This window comes from Nilaparvata lugens, chromosome 7 (genome assembly GCF_014356525.2).
Source record: "Nilaparvata lugens isolate BPH chromosome 7, ASM1435652v1, whole genome shotgun sequence".
Lineage (NCBI taxonomy): Eukaryota > Metazoa > Arthropoda > Insecta > Hemiptera > Delphacidae > Nilaparvata > Nilaparvata lugens.
Window position 1 is genome coordinate 53,701,136 of NC_052510.1, and position 19,372 is coordinate 53,720,507.

The 19,372-nt window shown below is 33.3% G+C and overlaps 1 protein-coding gene across 2 annotated transcripts in view; it reads right to left on the reverse strand.

Moving 5' to 3' along the window:
- The window catches only part of LOC111054698 (sodium- and chloride-dependent glycine transporter 1), a 162,662-nt gene that overhangs the window by 113,805 nt on the left and 29,485 nt on the right, over nucleotides 1–19,372 (reverse strand). For both annotated transcript variants that reach the window (XR_005571856.1, XM_039433158.1), the window contains exon 2: nucleotides 10,043–10,417. Coding sequence is in view for 1 of the 2 variants with exons in the window: in XM_039433158.1 (XP_039289092.1) it covers nucleotides 10,043–10,416 (374 nt within the window). In the remaining variant the exon portion in view is untranslated. The remainder of the gene's footprint in view (nucleotides 1–10,042; nucleotides 10,418–19,372) is intronic.

Sequence of the window (19,372 nt, forward strand, 5' to 3'; positions counted from 1 at the left end):
GAGTGCTGAGAAGAAAGATTGGAAGTAACTCATCTGACAAGTAGTACAGTAGTACTGTAATTGCATTCCTTTAAGAAGATAATTGTTCGGAATGGTTATTAGAGCTTTTCAGTTCACCAACATGGGTCAGGAGTTCAAATCTAGGCTATATTCTGTACAGAACAGTAAGTGGCACTTCCTGAGAAGAAAGATCTTAGGCCGGCCATACACGTTGCGGTATACCTGCGCAGGTATTCCTCTCCGGTATACCGCAACGTGTATGGCCGGCCTTAGTTGAATACAGTATCAATATTGTATGAGCATAGATAATATGGAATATTATATGTTATTACAATAATCTTGCTATTGAACAAGCTGCATTAAATCAAGGAATAAAATCTTCACAAGAAAACGTGTCACTTTTGGTTTTGAGGCTGTGCAAAGGCTAAAAACAATCTTTTTACTCGAGATATTTTTCAAAGTTTTTGATTGTATATCATCAAGCTATCAAAATGAAACATTTTTCTCAGGAATAATTTTTTTTCTGATCATTAATTTTTGAGATATGAGCGCCTAAAGTTTAAATTTTTGGGACAGAACATTTCAAATTCGGTACGTCATAAATCCATGAGATTTGGAGGATAGATTCTTCATGGTATTGTTGATCTAGTGAAACAAAAATTTTCTAAAAATATCAATTTTTAAGATAGTTATTCAATTTACTAGAAATTGAATTGAACTCTTGGTTGAGTTATTTTTGGTAAATTGAATAACTTTTCCAAAAATTGATTTTTTCAGAAAATTTTTGTTTTGCTAGATCAACAATACCATGAAGAATCCTTCCTCCAAATCTCATGGATTTATGACGTACCGAATTTGAAATGTTCTGTCCCAAAAATTCAAACTTCAGTCGCTCATATCTCAAAAAGTAATGATCGGAAAAAAAATTTCCTTGGAAAAATTTTTCATTTTGATAGCTTGATGATATACAAATCGAAAAACTTGGAAAAAAATCATGAGTAGAAAGTTTATTTTTAGCCTTTGCACAGCCTTAATCCAAGTTTCCAAGAGTGGCGTTTTTGAAAATCATTCGAAAACATATTCTATGTGACTCGTTCAATGAAATCCAGTGCTCAAAACATGAAAAGAATATATATTTAGCATTTATAATGGTTTGGCAGTTCAGGAGAATATTTCAAATTATTTTCTCTACATTTTTAGTTGTGGAACATCTTTCATTCTTTGCAGTAACATTTTCTGAAATGTATATATCATAAACTGAAAACTCCGACCAATCTCAAATTCCCAACAAATAGTATTTGCCATTTTGTTCACTATCATATAAGCCACTTTATGTATCGACCAAAAAATTGGTTGCTGATTTAATGAATTAGATATTAATGTATGTGTTGAGAGACCCTTGTTAGGGGTGTATTTCGATTAGCCCAGTAGTTCGATTACACCAGGTCCTGTGTCTCGATTAGACCAGGTTTCGTTTATACAACCTGGTACAATCGAACTAATGGGTTAATCGAAGCATTCCGTCTCGATTAGCCCAGTAGTTCGATTGTACCAGGTTTTGGAGCTTATTTGTAGAATAGGACCTGGTATAATCGAACTACTGGGCTAATCGAGACACTCCCCTTGTTAGCCTATATATTGTACAGTGATTGGAGGGTCAGGAGTAGGAATGAGATTTTTTGAGAGAGGTGATAACTAATTTCATAAGAGAATGAGTAGAAACTTAATCATTATTATTGCTTCTGTAAATTGAGTAGCCGAATGCCTAATAGCCACCATATAATATATATATAAAGAATTTATTACTGGACTTGCTAAATTCAGTACAATAGACATGCTACGAAACTACGAGTGTATTAAACATAATACAGTAGCACCTGTCTATCATTCTTACTCATTTCAAGGCTGAATCCATAATACTTTAATGCAAATTTTTGTATGATCAGGATCAGGCACAGTAAGTTCCACTTGAATTACAACAGATTACGTCTTAAGATGAACATTGCTTCTTCCTGGAAAGATAATTCAATCAACTTAATGACTCACTTCCACTTCTTTTTTAAGGAGATGTTCCTGGCTTTCCGTCTTCAAATTCTCTCTCCTTATTTTTTCTTCCTCTCGTATTAACTTATCCTTCCTCTTTTCTTACGTCCTCCTCTTCTTATTCCTCTTCACCATTCTCCTTCTCTCCTATACTTCACCTCATCCATTTCCTTGTGTCTCCTCCCCTACCGATTTATCATCGTATTTGACCTTCTTCCTTCTCTTCTCGATTTTTTTAATTAAGATGTTTTCTTGAATATTCTTTTACAAATTTTCCTTTTCCTTTTTTTTTTCCGTAAGTGTGCTAACTAATTCATGAGAGAATGAGTAGAAACTTAATCATTATTCTATTCAGCTCGTTTCTTCTTCAAAAATCTGTATATCTTCTTCCTTGACATTCCTTTTGTTTTTAACACTCATATTGTCTTCTCCTTTACCATTCAAGTTTAATTTTCCTAGCATTTTCTTTCACTTGAACCATTTCTCCCTTTTTCTCTAATCATTTCCTCCTTCTTTTTCCTTTTTCACCTCCTATTTTCTTCTTTCTATCTTTTTCCATTCATCCTCCTCTTTTCCATTACCGACCTCTTCTTCCATTATTGACCTCTTCCTCCACTTTCCTACCATATTTCATAATCCTTTCATATTTTCCCTCTTTTTTACTTTTTCAAATCCTATTCTCTTCTTTCTATCTTTTTCAATTCATCCTCCTCTTTTCCATCATCGACATCCTCTTCCTCCACTTTCATTTGTACCTCCTCCCCCAACCACTCCTCGTTTTCTACTGTTCTCTTCTCCCGTCTAATCTGATTCTCATTTTTTATCCTCCTTCTCATCCGCCTCTCCCCTCTCCTAATCCTCCGTCTTTTTCCTTATCATCCTCTTCACAGATTTGTCAATTTTCCTCCTCTTCTCCCACTTCTAAAAATCTGACTTCAACTCCCTGTTTCAAGGAGTAACTAGTTCTAGTTTCTAAAGAGGCAGGAAAATTTCAGAGCTCCATTAGATCATACCATGGTTTTCCTCCTCTTCTCCCATTTCTTACAGCCTCACTACAACTCCCTGTTTCCCATAGAAACAATTTCCGAGCTTCTTTACATCAAACACCAACTGACCCTTCCTTCCCGCTGTTGAAAGATGCTGGACATCTCTGTAATGTAATGCTAATTAGAACCAATCATCTTCCTTCTTCCTCCAACTGGAAGCGGTGGGAACTGGAAACCAGACTGTGAACAACAAAGAGATGCCAGTGATGAAGGAAGAGACTAATCCTGTGAGCAGTAGTAAATTGTTTGCCAGTTGCACCAATTAATGGACAGAGACCGGAAATTGAATATATGATCGGGCGATTAGGCTAATGCAAAGTATGTGGGTAGATTAGGCCTAACGTGGACGTGCACAGCTGCTCTTCTGATGAGGGGTGATGAAATAGAAGCTACATTTACATTTACTATGAAGAGTTTGTAGAGTCACATCCAATTTGACCTAAATTGAATGAGTTTGAATGTTCTTTGTCGGTCAATATTACCATAGAATAAACATACAGAGATGTATGAGTATTCAATTCAATTCAATCCGTCTATTTCCACTTGGCATACAATACATGTACATATTTATATTTGATGTTCAACAAAATAAGAATCACATTTTTACAAAAACAGTAGAAAGAACATATTGAGTGGAATTCCCCCAGTAAGACTATGCGTCTGAGATTGGGGGACAGTTCCTGCAAGCAGTATTATTCAATAAGTAGTTATATGGTATTATATTTACTATAAATTACAATATGTTTAATTAAAATTACACAACTAAGATTCAGATAACAGTAGGTGAATTATAAGTGATAACATAATAATATAGTGTTGGGTGTAGCTTGATATCTAGAGTGGAGAGCAAGAGGACCCAAAAACCGGAGGTAATTTATTGTTTTATAAGCCTCTATTATGTTTTGAAACTCTAAATACTTGAACGTAAGGTATGAGTGTATAAATGAATTTAGCATTTCGAAATATTAATGTATAAAGTTATTCCCCAATGCATTTACTCTTGCTAGGTGTAAGGTGAGTGAATGAGCCTCTTAGCTCCAATCCAGCCTATGCTGAAGAGCCATTTCTTCAACGAGCTTTTAAACATCACATTGCTGCTGCTCTCGGCCTCCCTCACATTATCTGGGACATTCCTGTATAAAATCTGAGCTAAATAGTATGGTGATTGAGTTCAGTTCCGTGTATCAATCTAGGTATATAATATCCATGGTTGTTCCTATGTCGTGTTTGATAATTATGTTCGATATTGATAAATAGATCTGCTTTATGTTTCCTAATATAACTGAGTAATGTTTTGATGTATAGTTGTCTGATGTTGAGCACAGATGTATGCTTTCTATATGATATTGCCATAGAGAAACAATAGCGTAAGTAGATATCCCATGGCATAGGGCGTTTATATAGCAACCTTTACTGTTAACTGAAGTCGATTACTGTCGATTATTGTCGATTTTTACTGTTTTGGCCGGGTGAGAGTGTATGAACGGCACAATATGAGAGACTACTAGCGTCACACATCTTCACGGGAAAGAATTACGTGGACTATCGGCTTGAGATAACAGTAAAAGTTGCGACATAAACGCCCTATACCATGAGATATCTACTTAAGCTATTGTTTCTCTATGATATTACTCAGCAGACTAGCTTGTTGTGATTGAAATGTAGGTAATATTGGTGATAGTCCAATATTGTAATGGAATATGGAGAGCAAATAAAGAGTACTAGAAATAGAGCACTAGAATAGAGTAGTAGAAACAGAAATAGAGCTCTAGTGATAGAGCAATTGAAGAGTAATAGTAGACCAAGTGAATATGAAGATCATGATAAAATTATTCTTGAAGCTTTAATTTGCGCTAAGACCCTTTATGATTCCAGGACTGAAAGTTTTCAAGTCTTGTTATGGAAAAACATGTAGAAGAGAATAGGTGAGTTTGCATCAATTGGTTGCTCGTAAATAGTCAAGGGAAGTCCTTGTTTTGACCAGTCATAGTACCTAGGTACATGTACCTAGTCTCGATTCACTTTATTATCTACCCTCTTGATCATTTCCGACTACTCATCAATAACGGAAAATTTTCAACCCCTCACTCCTTCTAATCCTATAAATATTTTATAATTGACTCTATCCACTACCTATAGTAAGATCCACGTTATAATGGCAGTGGAGAAAGATAGGAGAAAAACGTTGCTGATCCTCTGTCTTGTCAATGCCTTCTATAGACGGTAGCTGATACAGCTTTGTTTATTAATCATTTACAATCAAAATAAGGACAAGGAAACGGACTACAGTCCAAAACTTCTTTTCATCCCAATTTAATAAAATAAATTGTCCAAATAAAGGTTATGTGCGACTTTCCAATTCTTCACTAATTTCCACATTGAAACAAAACACAAACACTTGAAACAATTAATTTTGAATTTAGAAAGATTAAGATCCGAATTGATAACAAAATTCTTTCTACTCAGTACTCAAAACTGTAAAATAAAATAATATTAATTTAAAATATTTTGTTCCGAAAATTAAAACAATCTTCTCCACTAGAAGCATTATTTAATGAGAGCTTATTAATAGTCTTTATTGGTGTAATATAAACGGTTCATTCTCTTTTAAAATAATCACTTATATTTTTTATTTCAAGCAAGAAATCATATTTTTCAATAATTTCATCATAAATTTTCATAATTAAGATAAAATATTTTGTTGATTAATTATTAATTCTACATTGTTAAAAGACGATCTGGCAACGAAGCAAAACGAGAAAGAGATAGCACTATCCGCTTTGTTAAATGATAGACAAGGATAGCAATACCATTGCTAATAAAACCTCACTAAAGTCATGTTTGAGCAAATGAAATAATAGTCACATCAACCACTCTTATCAATTTCTGTATACTTTTCCTCGGACTCGCCTTTCATCTTTGTTCAGCAACACAATGGCTTCCAATGTGACATGTGAACAGAAATTTTAACTTTTCAAACTTTCACATGCAGCCACCGTGAAGAAGATATGATAATATTCCAGAATACATTACTGGCGTTGGATATGTTCAATATACATAACAATGCACACACATTGTTGATTGTTAGAAGTTGAGTCCTGGCCGTGTGCATGGTTTCTCATATATCTATGAATGAGAAGTAGTAAACTTATATTGAAGCAGGTTTCCATAGTGGATATAAAAGTAACGTAATCGTGACCTTTTTCATTCGCGACCAACCAGTTACTATAGTGATGTCCACGTTATAATGACAGTGGAGAAAGATACGAGAACAATGTTGCCGATCCTCTGTCTTGTTAATGCCTTCTATAGATGGTAGCTGATACAGGTTTATTGATGTAATATTAACTGTTCATTCTTGTTTAAAATAATCAATTATTAATATAATTATCAATAATTATTAGTTCTACATTGTTAAGAGACGATCTGGCGACAAAGCAAAGCTATAAAGAGATAGCGTTATCCACTTTGTTGAATGATAGACAAGGATAGCAATAGAATGCTAATCCAACACTGCCATTATAACGTGGACCTCACTGTAGTCCTGTCCAGGTGTTACATGCGACTCATAGTGATATCAAAAAGTATTCTTCAAGCCACGTTTCTAGATGTTCTTTCTTTGTTCAAATCCAGTGAGTATGGAATAACTAGATATATATAGGTATACTCAGGTATGATGTTTCGGTATATGCATTGTTTGGGTTAAGCCTTCATAACATTCATCTCTCTCCTGCTCATAAAAAAGGCATCTGAGTCATCCTTCTTCTCTTTCAAATTCTTTTGTCCTTTCAAACGCGAGTGCTCTATCTTGTGCACGCTTTATTTAATTGTCATTTCTGCATTGTTCTTCCAGTAACGAGTACTCTCGTTCCAGTAACGTTGTTACATTCGTCACACTCTCGTGAAACTCGGCAGTGACTCATTGGTTTGGTCATATTCACTTTATGAAAGGAATTCAAAGAATGATTGGGTTGGGAAATTTATTAGAGCCTAAGGAATTTCCGTTAATGAGGAGGTGATTTCTGAGGCTAATGAAGATCACAGATGTGTGGTAAGCTTTGTGTAGATTGTTCAGGAGTTTGCGAAGAATTTAAGCTTTGTGTAGAAGAATCAGGAGTGTGTGTTGAGAAATAAACCGTTACGAATAATAAACCACCCCGTTATCCAAGTTCAATATTATATATACAGTATATCATCTTATATTGTATAAGATTCAGTGGATTTGATTCCATTAAGTTATTTTTTCTGAGGTTGATAAAACATACTTTAGCGGTATGGGATTTGAGATGTATTAGATGTTAATTGATTGACAGTTTTATACCACCTTCAATGATTGAAAATTTTGGTTTGGCCAATGGCATTTTCGTCTATCATGCACCAAACGCTAGGCTTATAATCTGATCTGGTTGACTTGCTAACGCCTAGGCCTATAATGTACAGAATCCTGTGCCTATTTTAGAATAGTCAATAGATAAATCAATGACTATTTTAGTATAGTCATTGAAGAGTGTACAGTATTCTCATATATTTGAGCCAATGTTTTCATAAAAGTTCAAGGCTGTGCAGAAGGCTTAAAACAAATATTTCTACTGGAGATATTTTCAAGATTTTCCAATTTGTATATATTATCAAGCTATCAAAATAAAAACTTTTCTCAGGAAATTTTTCCCCGATCATTACTTTTCGAGATATGAGCGTCTAAAGTTAAATTTTTGGAACAGATAATTTCAAATTCGGTAAAATAAATCCATGAGAATTGTAACAATACCATGGAAAATTTATACTCTAAAAATCATGGATTTATTTCTTACCGAATTTGGAATGTTCTGTCCCAAAAATTTAAACTTTAGGCGCTCATATCTCAAAAATTAATTATCGGGAAAAAAATGTTTCCTTGAGCAAAATTTTTGATTTTAATAGCTTGATAGTATACAAATTGAAAAACTTTGAAGAATTTCACCAGTAAAAAGTTTTTTTAGCCTTTTGCACAGCCTTGATGAGAAAGCAGATCTTGTACTTCTTAAGCCATTATAATTATAACTTTAAATAACAAACTTTTCTCATTTGTTAGTCAACTTATATGGATATATTCTTTCTGATTTATTGGTTAATATATATTTTCAACTTATAAATGAATGTGAGACAGCAATAAAGAATAAATAAAACTGATAGATCAAGTTCTTCCTCCCTCGAGGATTAGGCCCAAGCATAAGCCCACCCATGTTCCGAATGTTCTCAAACAATCTTACTGCCATCTCTTTTAAGGCCTCCAATACTTTGTTCTCCCTCTGGCTTGTGAACAATAACTGCTCTGAAAACCCTATCAATATCCATCCTTGATCCTTCCAAAAAGCTCTCTACAGCACTGTAGATATTCTTCAAATTTTTCTGGTATGGAAAACTCTATAGATAGAGTTTCATGAATGAATTGAGAGATCAGTAGAGTCAATAACTTCAGATATTGAGATCAATTCAACTTTGGAACAGAACCAAGCGATCTGTAAGATGAATCTTCAATACAATTCGTTACAAAAGAAAAACATTAAAAAGAGATTCAATCATTTATGGTGACATGATCTCTGTTCACCATTCAAAACCAAAATGTCGACCAAAATCGTTCGTGCGTGAGACTCTGCCTAACTAAATCCTAGACTGTTTACGAATTTCCTTCTCGATTTCTCGATGCTAATAGCAGAAAGAACGATAGAGGACTGAGGAGGATAAAAAGAGAAGATCGCTTCAGGTGAGGCGGAGCGTGAGAATAGAAAAACAGATCGTATACATGCGAAAGATCTTTCTCCAATCGGAATATCACTGGATTAACTCTCAGTCTGAATTTCACTGCGATTTCTTATATAGTACAAGGATTTCTTTTTCACAGTAACGCTATAATAGATAATATCAAGTGATAAGTGATGATTATTATGTTGAGGACAGTAACTCAAAACTAATTTTTTGATCTGAATATAAAGGTAAGACACAGTCCTACAACGAGAGTTCTACAACCTATTTCGGACTAAGTGGAACCTTATCTAAATTTGGGAGAAGAATAGCACAAGATTACCTTATTTTTTCTCTCCCTATCATTGATGTACTTATTGTATGAATCAACCAATAAAGGAGACTGGAAAATTTCATTATCCAGCATTTGAATCTTCTATCAGTCAGATGAGATGAATGCTCTATCAAGAAAACGATGAATATTGTATAATCTGCATGTTATAACTGTTCAAACTTCAATCTAAGTATTAAAATGAATCCTCTTATCTCTTAAATCCAAGATGTAATCTCTTCAGACATGAGTATCAATATACTTCACAATAGAACGTTTTATTATTCTATACATCTTGATTCTCAACTTCTATTATGCTTGACCTTTGTTTTTATTTGTTTAACTGAAGTGATTCTATATTTCTATTTTCCTTGTAAAAAACATCAATTCCATGTATCACAATAATTATTATTGAAGTATCACACCTCATATAGGAAAAGATCACATACATTTCAGAAGGACACATCAGTGATGAACCAAGAACAACTACACACATTTCATCAGATTACAGTGACTTCAAATAATATAGCCTCTGTGAATCAAATAGTACTCATGGTTGAGCATTACAATATCTACCAAAACATTCCACTACATCAGAACATTCAATGTAGATCTACTACATTACTACACACATACCAAGAACTACACGCATTTTATCAAATCACAGTGACTAAATAATACAGCCTCTGTGAATCAAATAGTATTCAAACACAACCTACATGGTTAAGCATTACAATATCGTTCTAATACATTCTACTACATTGAAAAATCTAATGTAGATCTACTTACTACATTTCAACTCAGGGATAGTCAACTCACATACTCATACAAGGTGGTGGTCTAAGCTCATATCTGTGCCTAAATGCATTCTGCTGTGCTTTATAGAGAAGATAATACTCACGATGCACTTATACCGATGGCGCAATCATGCACATCAAGATCAGAAGGCAACTCTATGGGCAGCGACAAAAAGTTATCTTCGAATCCGGGCAATGAGGTGTCCTGTAAACAGGACTCGAAATCTGGACAGTCTGTTTCGTCAAGGGCGTAGGTGATGTCAGTCTGCATACTTTGGTCCACCAGCTCCTGGATGCTGTCATCCTCCTCCTCTCGGAAGGTCACCTCCTCAACTCCTCCTCCCGGCGACGGGGAGGAGGGAGAGGCGCACTCCAGCATCCCCGTGAGGATGGCGTCGATAAGGTTGACATCGTCGCCGAGTGCCGTCAGAGGAGGCGGCTCTCCCAGGTCTATCAGGTCCACTAGATTTCTGTCCATCCTGAAAAAAGAAATAGTTGTCATTTTTCAAAGCTATTTTTATTTTAACAAATTTTACACACTATTGAAACGATTGGGAGTGATTACATTGTACAATACAGTATCTGAATTACAATTTTATGTGCCGTAATAGCCGTTTTCACACTAAACGATTATCGGCCGACACTCAGAACTGATCTCTGATTCACACTCAGAATTGTTCTCTGATTCATACTTGCCGATTGTCGACCAGCATTTATTGGCTGACACTCAGGATTGTTCTCTGATTCACACTTGCCGATTGTCGACCAGCATTTATCAGCCGACACTCAGAACTATTTGATTCACACTTGCCGATGATTGTTGACCAGCATTTATATAGGCCGACTCTCAGGATTGTTCTCTAATTGACTTAGTGCCAGTTGCACAAAAGCCGGTTAAATTTTAACCGTGATTAATTCCACGTGAATCAATCGGAGAAGCCGTCTTTTCAAAATCGCCTTCTCTGATTGGTCCTCGTGGAATTAATCATGGTTAAAATTCAACCGGCTTTTGTGCAACTGGGCCTAATTCTCACAATCACCAACAGCTAATTCTCAGCCTAACGGAGGACAATTCTGAATGTGACCGATATACATGTCAGCCGAGAATAGGTAAGTATGAAAATGGTTAATAACTTAGAATTCTCCTTAGCAAATAACAGGCTACTAAAAATTTTAAATCTGATTTCCAGTGTGAACACAAAGGCTGATGTATCTTTCTTCAATTTTACTTGTGACGATTCAAATTCATTTATTCTTTTTTCATTTATACAATAAGTACATTATCAAAATGATAGAGAGAGGAAAAATAAGGTAGCTTTGAGCTATTCCTCTCCCAAATTTAGATAACACATAGTCCGAAATAGGTAGTAGTAGTTCTTCAAATTTTTATCGAATGTTGGGTAAGCCCCTAAACAGCTACCTAGTACCAGAGACAACTTATACAAGTAAACTTACGCTATCTGTTCTGTAAGCTAGTACCGAAGAGATAGCATAACTGTAAGCCGGCCCTGGCCAGGAACAAAACAATAACTATGAGTACAGGCTCATATACTCTACTGTTAAAACTGTTATCTTATTCAAAAATAAATATAACCATAGACAAAGGAGCTTGATATTAATTTTTATAGACCTATACTTAGACATTATCAATTCTCTTCACAGATTTTTTATATAGGCTATCATTAATCTCAGGTGAACTAAATCAATCTACCCAGAAAATTATGCTCATAAAAAATAGATGTGATAGCTATCAGGATGACCAAATTCTGCTCTCTTGACAATATCACCGATTTTTTCAGACTCTACTCATTACATAATTTGAATTCGGATCCTAACAAGGTGAGCTGATGAGATTATATAATAAGTCTAGACTCTAATCAATAGCAGAACTAGTTTGAGTGCATGACTGCAGTCACCACAAGTCAAGTCAAGTTGGGCGTGTAAAGGCAATTGAAATCAAGGTCTCTATGTAAAAGTCATGTACAAGTAATTATTGCAAACGAATTACTCACTCAAATAGACTATAAAAAGTTTTCATGATCGATGGCATCTGGGATCGAAGAGCAGTAAGAAAAACTGGCATGTTATGTTCTCTTACTGATCTACACAGATTTTAATTTATTCGATTATATTATTCTAGATTCCAAAAAAAATTTCAACACATCAAGTTGATATGTCCACTAGTTCTTTTTCTTTCTCATTATTCATTTTTTAGAAGTACTTTTTCTAGTAATAATCATCATATTTATTGATTGAACTTGATGCACAATATCTTCTTTCATATTATCTTCTTTATTTATAAAATAGAATATTATAGTACCCTTTAAAATTAATAGAATAATGAAACAAGAATAAAAATTGTATTTTTACTTTTTGTGTAGTTGAGAAGTTGATATTGTGGTTTCAATTCATAATGAAGTTTTTCATTCAATTGTATTTTTATCTTGTTTTATTATTTTATTAATTTTGAAGGGTACTATAATTCTATTTTATAAATATAAGGAAGTAGTCCTGAATTCATATATATATATATATATATATATTATATATATATATATATATATTTATGTTTGGAAATTTTATCTGCCTTCAATTTATAGACTACAGTACTAAATAATATCATTTAACGGCCTGATATTTTTGATTTCTAGATCAGCTCTTACTACAAATCAATTCTATTGTGTCACTGACACATTGATTTGATAGGAATTATCGATTTCTATAATTTGTATAAAATTTCACCTATTCATTGAGTTGACATTGGATGAATAAATTATGCAAATATATTCGAAATCACATTTTGAATGGTTCCCATCAAAACCCAGTCACATCATTTTCCAACTATACATCGGCTTTATAGTTTGAAAAAGTCATAATATATCGTAATTATACAGTTTGTATTATGTCATTTTTTTCATTTGAAAACTTCAATTTTTCCAATTCAAAATTTAATTTATTTCGCACAACATAATGCATTAGTACAACCATTTAAAAATGGTAGATCTTTATTCTAGATAAAAATGTATTATTTATTTATTCTTTTGGCTTCTATCGGCAGAGAGATCCTTTCGGATGATCTGCCTTGCCGTATTACCCAATGTCATTTCCTATCAATACTCAAGTTAATAGGTTATGTATTCGGATCTTCATGTTTTCTCACTAGAAATTTGCACTAACATAAGAAATGCTCTAGCATATTGACAAACATGCATTTAGCAGTATTGCATTTAATTTCATCAAGTGACAAATAGATTACTCAAAATGGACTCAAAAATGATTCTTCTATCGGTTATTGGATGCTTCAAATAGCTATTATGCTATTTAGATACAACTGGACATTGCTTCAAATCTATAGAAATAAATGATTCAATAATATGGTGTTCAAGCTGATAGTGATTGAGATCATAGAGTACCTATACTACAGGTATGTTTTGAGGTTGTGATGTTGTGTTTGAACTCCTTATTATTATGAGCTGATTCAGGCTACGCGGAAAACAACTGAAACCAGTTTTACAAACGGCTGGAGCATCTCCAGAATTTGAATGAAGCACGGATGAGAAAACGACTGTCAAGATTTTATCCAAGACAAAACTGAAGACTAGAATACCTTTGCTTTGCCTTTGCGTGAGTACCAATATAAACACATGTTTTGCTATACTTGCTTCGTTGCTTGGATGTTTGATTGTGTATCCCCTGTATTATCTCAAATCAGATTTCACCCTCGGGCCAGACTTCTAACTATTCTTGACACAATTTCAACATGAGTATTTCGTGATGAATATGAGAGATGCTGCATAACAATTTTTTATTATAGTTCTGTTTTGACCATTCAGTTTCTGTATCTGTAATTTTTCATAAAGTGATTAATAATGTGATATTTATCATGCATCATAGTACAGATAGTTCTTCTAAAGCAGCCTTAGTGACAAAGATCAAGATTAGAGTAGCCTGACTAAGATTTGATTATTAACTAGTAGTTCTGTGAACAGTAGACCTCACGCAGTTTTCTCATCCACAAGTATCTGATGTCACCTGTTCTAGTTGATTCAGTTGAATCACAATTTTCACAGTTGAATCATAATTTACTCTTAAAAAAATTATTAGTTTTCTCCAAGATCGAAAACTCACTTATGTTAATAAACTCAGTTTACGTTTGAATTGTATCCCATATGATGGATGATTTATACAGTTTCGTGATAATCTTTCCATCTGATAAAAATATTTCTCAAAAATTATTTTTTTTCAATCAAGAATATTATAATTTCTTCGACATTATTCAGTTCATTTAATCATTTTTTATTTTATTTTCAATCACCTATTAAATTTGTTTAATGTGAGAATATTGATACGGATGGGCACGCATCATACAAAATATTGAAACCCTACCTTATAGAAATAGACAAGGAGAGACATATGTGTAATGCATGCAATGAATAATCCACTTGTCAGCTGATCGATTATGAATAATTCTATAGTCTGATTGATCCTATCTTCAAAGTATGATATTATAGTGATATCAGAGTATGGAGTAAAAATGCAAAATTTAAAAACCTTAAAATGCAAAATTTAAAAAAACCTTGTGTATACAACTAACTATACATCGACGCGCATCAAATCTCATCGAATTCTATCAACGCGTTTGGCCGTAATCGCGTTACATACAGACGACAGACAAAAGCAAATCGAGTTGAAACATACCGTAGACCTCACTACGTTCGGTCAACTAAAAATACTGTAGTCATTTCTTCCAATGAATTTCTATACTGTGCTGGACAGGATAACAATACCATATTATGTTCTTATGAGAGTGTTCATACATTGGCAGGCTAAAAAGTTTTGAGCACTCTAAAAGTAACCGATTTTATTATATTTCTGCCTATCGGAGCACTAATTCATTGAAGGGCTTGCTGAAATTTTATGAAACTGGAGGACCTCAGTCCTGTTTACCCAATCAACTGATCATCTATCATCTGATGATATTCCTTTATAAAATAATACTTTCAGCACACTCCACCATATTTTATTAGGTGTAGAATAATATAGGTTGTTTGTCAATATAGTAGGATCGCTATAGTTCGAATTCTTCAAATCTTTATATTTACTTAAACACTATAGGACAAATAAAGCTTATTGCCATATTGCTTTACAACATGTTTTTGATATACATAAAATTAAGTATACAGGAATAAGCTCGACCAAGCATAACACTCAAATGTTTTAAAAACAAAATTCCTCCTAATTAGCGTTGATAAAAAGGATTAGCATTTGACACTGATAACTGTCAACTTCCTCATCTCTCAAATACGCCCTTGAATAATTAATCCATAGTAAAAGATCAACAACTCATTAATATCAATAAGAAATTTGAAAATATTTCTGCTCGATACATGATAGCAATTTCCTTTTTAGTACAACGGTGAACTAATGTGGTGTGTGACAGTATAAAAAGTTGCTATTTGTAGAGTCATAGTCACAATATCAATATTACGGTTCTTTAGTTCCTCACGTACATTAATTTGCTAAAAATTTCGACAGATTTGGATATAGTTCAAAATAAAACCAAGATTGGCAATTCAAATATATCATCCTTTCATAAGACCAAACCGAGACATTGTCAGGTTCTTTCAATGACCACAAGAAATCTAGTTTTCAATGTCACCCGTATAATATCCAAACTGAAATCATATTTTCCGGTATTCAAGTCAATCCACATCTGTCAGTAGGCTACTCATACTTGATTTTCATAACGTTATGGAATTATAAGCATCTACAAACTCATAGGGAAGCAAATATACTTGATTTTCATAATGATATGGAATCATATACATTATTTACAAACTCACAGGGAAGCAAAAATATACTTGATTTTCATATGGAATCATAATATACATTATTTACAAACTCATAGGGAAGCAAATATACTTGATTTTCATATGGAATCATATACATTATTTACAAACTCATATATTATAGGGAAGCAAAGATAGATTTCGAAAGCACGATCATCATGAATAGGTTTTAAATATGGACTTTTAATAATAATGACTTTTAATTAAGGATAAGCGTTGATATTGTACATAATTATAATTAGTTATCTACTAGTAGTTCTGTGAACAGTAGACCTCACGCAGTATTCTCATCCACAAGTACCTGATTGAGACCTTATGGAAATACAGTGGCTTCTCCACACATCTGTGTAATCACTTGTCAGCTGATTTATGATGAATAATAATTCTATAGTCTGATTTTACTTGCCTTGCCCTATTACTCGTACAATAGGTAAGGAAAGTATTGCTTTCCGAGAAAAATTAAGGTACCCCAATTTCTAAGTTTCTATACGTTTCAAGATCCCCCCTCAGTCCAAAAAAGTGGTTTTTGGGTATTGGTCTGTATGTGTGTGTGTGTATGAGTGTATATGCGTCTGTGTACACGATATCTCATCTCCCAATTAACGGAATGACTTGAAATTTGGAACGTAAGGTCCTTACAATATAAGGATCCGACACGAACAAGTTCGATCAAATGCGATTCAAGATGGCGGATAAAATGGCGAAAATGTTGTCAAAAACAGGGGTTTTTCACGATTTTCTCGAAAACGACTTCAATGATTTTGATCAAATTAATACCTGAAATAGCCATTGATAAGCTCTATCAACTTCAACAAGTCCTATATCTGTAAAATTTCAGGAGCTACGCCCATCTATGCAAAGTTTTATTTTAGATTCTCAATTATCAGGCTTCAGATACAATTTAAACAAAAAATATCGAGTGGAAAAGATTCAGCATGAGAATCTCTACAACTAATGTCCAGTAACATTTACACCTAAAATTGAAAATAAGCTCGAAATTCGATAAAATGTGATTATCCATTTGCAAACTGTTGGCAACTGTTGATTCTATTAAATGATTCACTATGAAGAGATAGCACACCTCGTGTGTCTTCAGCGTTATTGCCCTGTTACCAGCTAGCTCAAATCTTTGAATAGTAGATTTGAGATGCGCGGGAACACTAGCGTCAGGTGATCAATTTTCATAACGGCAAGGAAAGTTGTGTGGGTGCGCACACCAGATTTTTACTCTAATATAGGCGTATGAAGGAGGCTCCTTTTTCCTTTTATATTATCCTTGAAATGCAAAATTTCCAAAAACCTTGTATATACGTCGACGCGCAATTAAGAAAGGAACATACCTGTCAAATTTCACGAAAATCTATTACCGCGTTTCACCGTAAATGCGCAACATATAAACATTTAAACATTAAGAGAAATGCCAAACCGTCGACTTGAATCTTAGATCTCACTTCTCTCGGTCAACAAATAACTATTAATATATATTATTATTATTATATTGATATAACTATTAATCAGTTATATTAGTGTAGGATATTATTCTATAAATCAATATCCTGTTACAAATCAATAAAACTTTTATTAATTTCACACATTTACATTTTACATTTTCATGATCTATACATTGAGCTTTTCATGTAAAAACTAGCTAACTTGTTTATTTATTTTATTAACGATCTTGATTTTTGAATTAATCACATGATTACTTTCATATGATGATAACATCATACGTCAAAATAGAATTACCATCGCTACAATCACATATCCTGCATTAGTTTTAGTATCACCTTTACTACTAGCTACAACAAAGAAAGTGGAGAAGTAAAGTTGACAAATATTTTGAAGATCGATGGATTTCTAGAAAATGCATGTAAATGTAGTAACAACCTCTTCATTTTCCTCTACAAACTCATCTATCCCAATAATTCCGATTCAATCGGAAATATTTCACATTACTACATTACTATGAAACAGAGATGAAATATTACTATACGTATAATATTATAAAGTACTCTTTCCTCCATGCTATGATGAACGATTTATTTTCCCCAATTGGACTGACCTGTTGAGCGAGTGTCAGTAGTGATGTTAGTAGTGGGAATCAATAACACTCATAATCGCATTATAATATTTACTTATTATTTAATCAAGTATTACAATGAATCAAAGAGAAAATGGGTGTTAGCCTTGATAAATATTGACAGACAGGCAATAGATTTTTTTTTTTTTAAATGCACTTTACAAGGAAATAATCTTATGTACTCATTTTCAATATAAAACAACAACAAAGAATAAAAACAACCCCATGAATACACTTTATAAATAAATCTTTAGAAAATGGTCTGCATGGGCAAACCATTCTAATTGTACAGATGGAAATTACTGAGATATTGTATTTATTCAAATGCTGATGAATTAATAATTATTATTTAACGAAAATCCAAATTGAATTATTTCCATCTAGCTGTCAACCCTGTTGTCAATATTTGAAGTAGCAGCAATTCTCGGGGTGATTTACAGCATTTAATTTGGATTTTCGTTCAATAATAATGTGTGATTAGATAGAACATTTCTGTATGAATGTTATGATAATTTCTTCATTCGTAATAATTTTTTTTTAATTAATAATTTTTTTTCGTTCGTAATATTTTTTTTTAATTAATAATCTCATTATCTAAATATGATCGTATAAGCAATACCTACTATCACTTACGAAGTAATAGTAGGTATTGGTATAAGTCGTCCAACAGTAAGTTAAATTACTAAGAACAAATTAGTTCAGTTCTCGTCCCCGTTTTATTCGTTAATATCGGGGACCGAGCTTCGCTCTGGAGTACAAAAGCATAAAAAAAATTATTACGAATGAAGAAATTATCATAACATTCATACAGAAATGTTCTATCTCATCACAGTAAATTGAGATTATTTACCAGAGGATTGCAAAAATTTCCCTCACAAAGGCCCAGTTGCACAAAAGCCGGTTAAATTTTAACCCTGATTAACTTCACGTGAAACAAATCAGAAAATACCATTTCAAAGAGATTTATCTACTGGAATTAATCAGAATTGAAAATAACCCGCCTTTTTTGCAACCGGCACTAAATACCTGATTGAATGATTACAAAAGTTCAACAGCTGAGTCATAATTTTGACACAGTCCCACACACATGAACTCGCTCACTCACTTCCATCACCAACAGACGACGAAATAATTATTATCATCTGTTTTTCCAAGGATGAATAATAATTATCCTTTTAATGTCGTTCAGCGAGTTTTCCCAGGGATGAGACCTAGTGCAATCGAATCTTTTATATTATAAACCTACTATGTTCTGAATTTCGTGAGAATCGTTAGAGCCGTTTTCGAGATCCGGTAAAATACAAACATATAAACATATAAACATCTAAACATCTACACATCCAAACATCTAAATATATAAACAGAAGTTGCTCGTTTAATAGTATAGGATAAATCCAGCAGTCTACAATGTCTATCATCAATATTGCTAAATATCAAACTCTTTTCAATGAGAAACTAATATTGGCAGTTCTTCGACCCTTCAACTCTCTTCAATGACAATTATT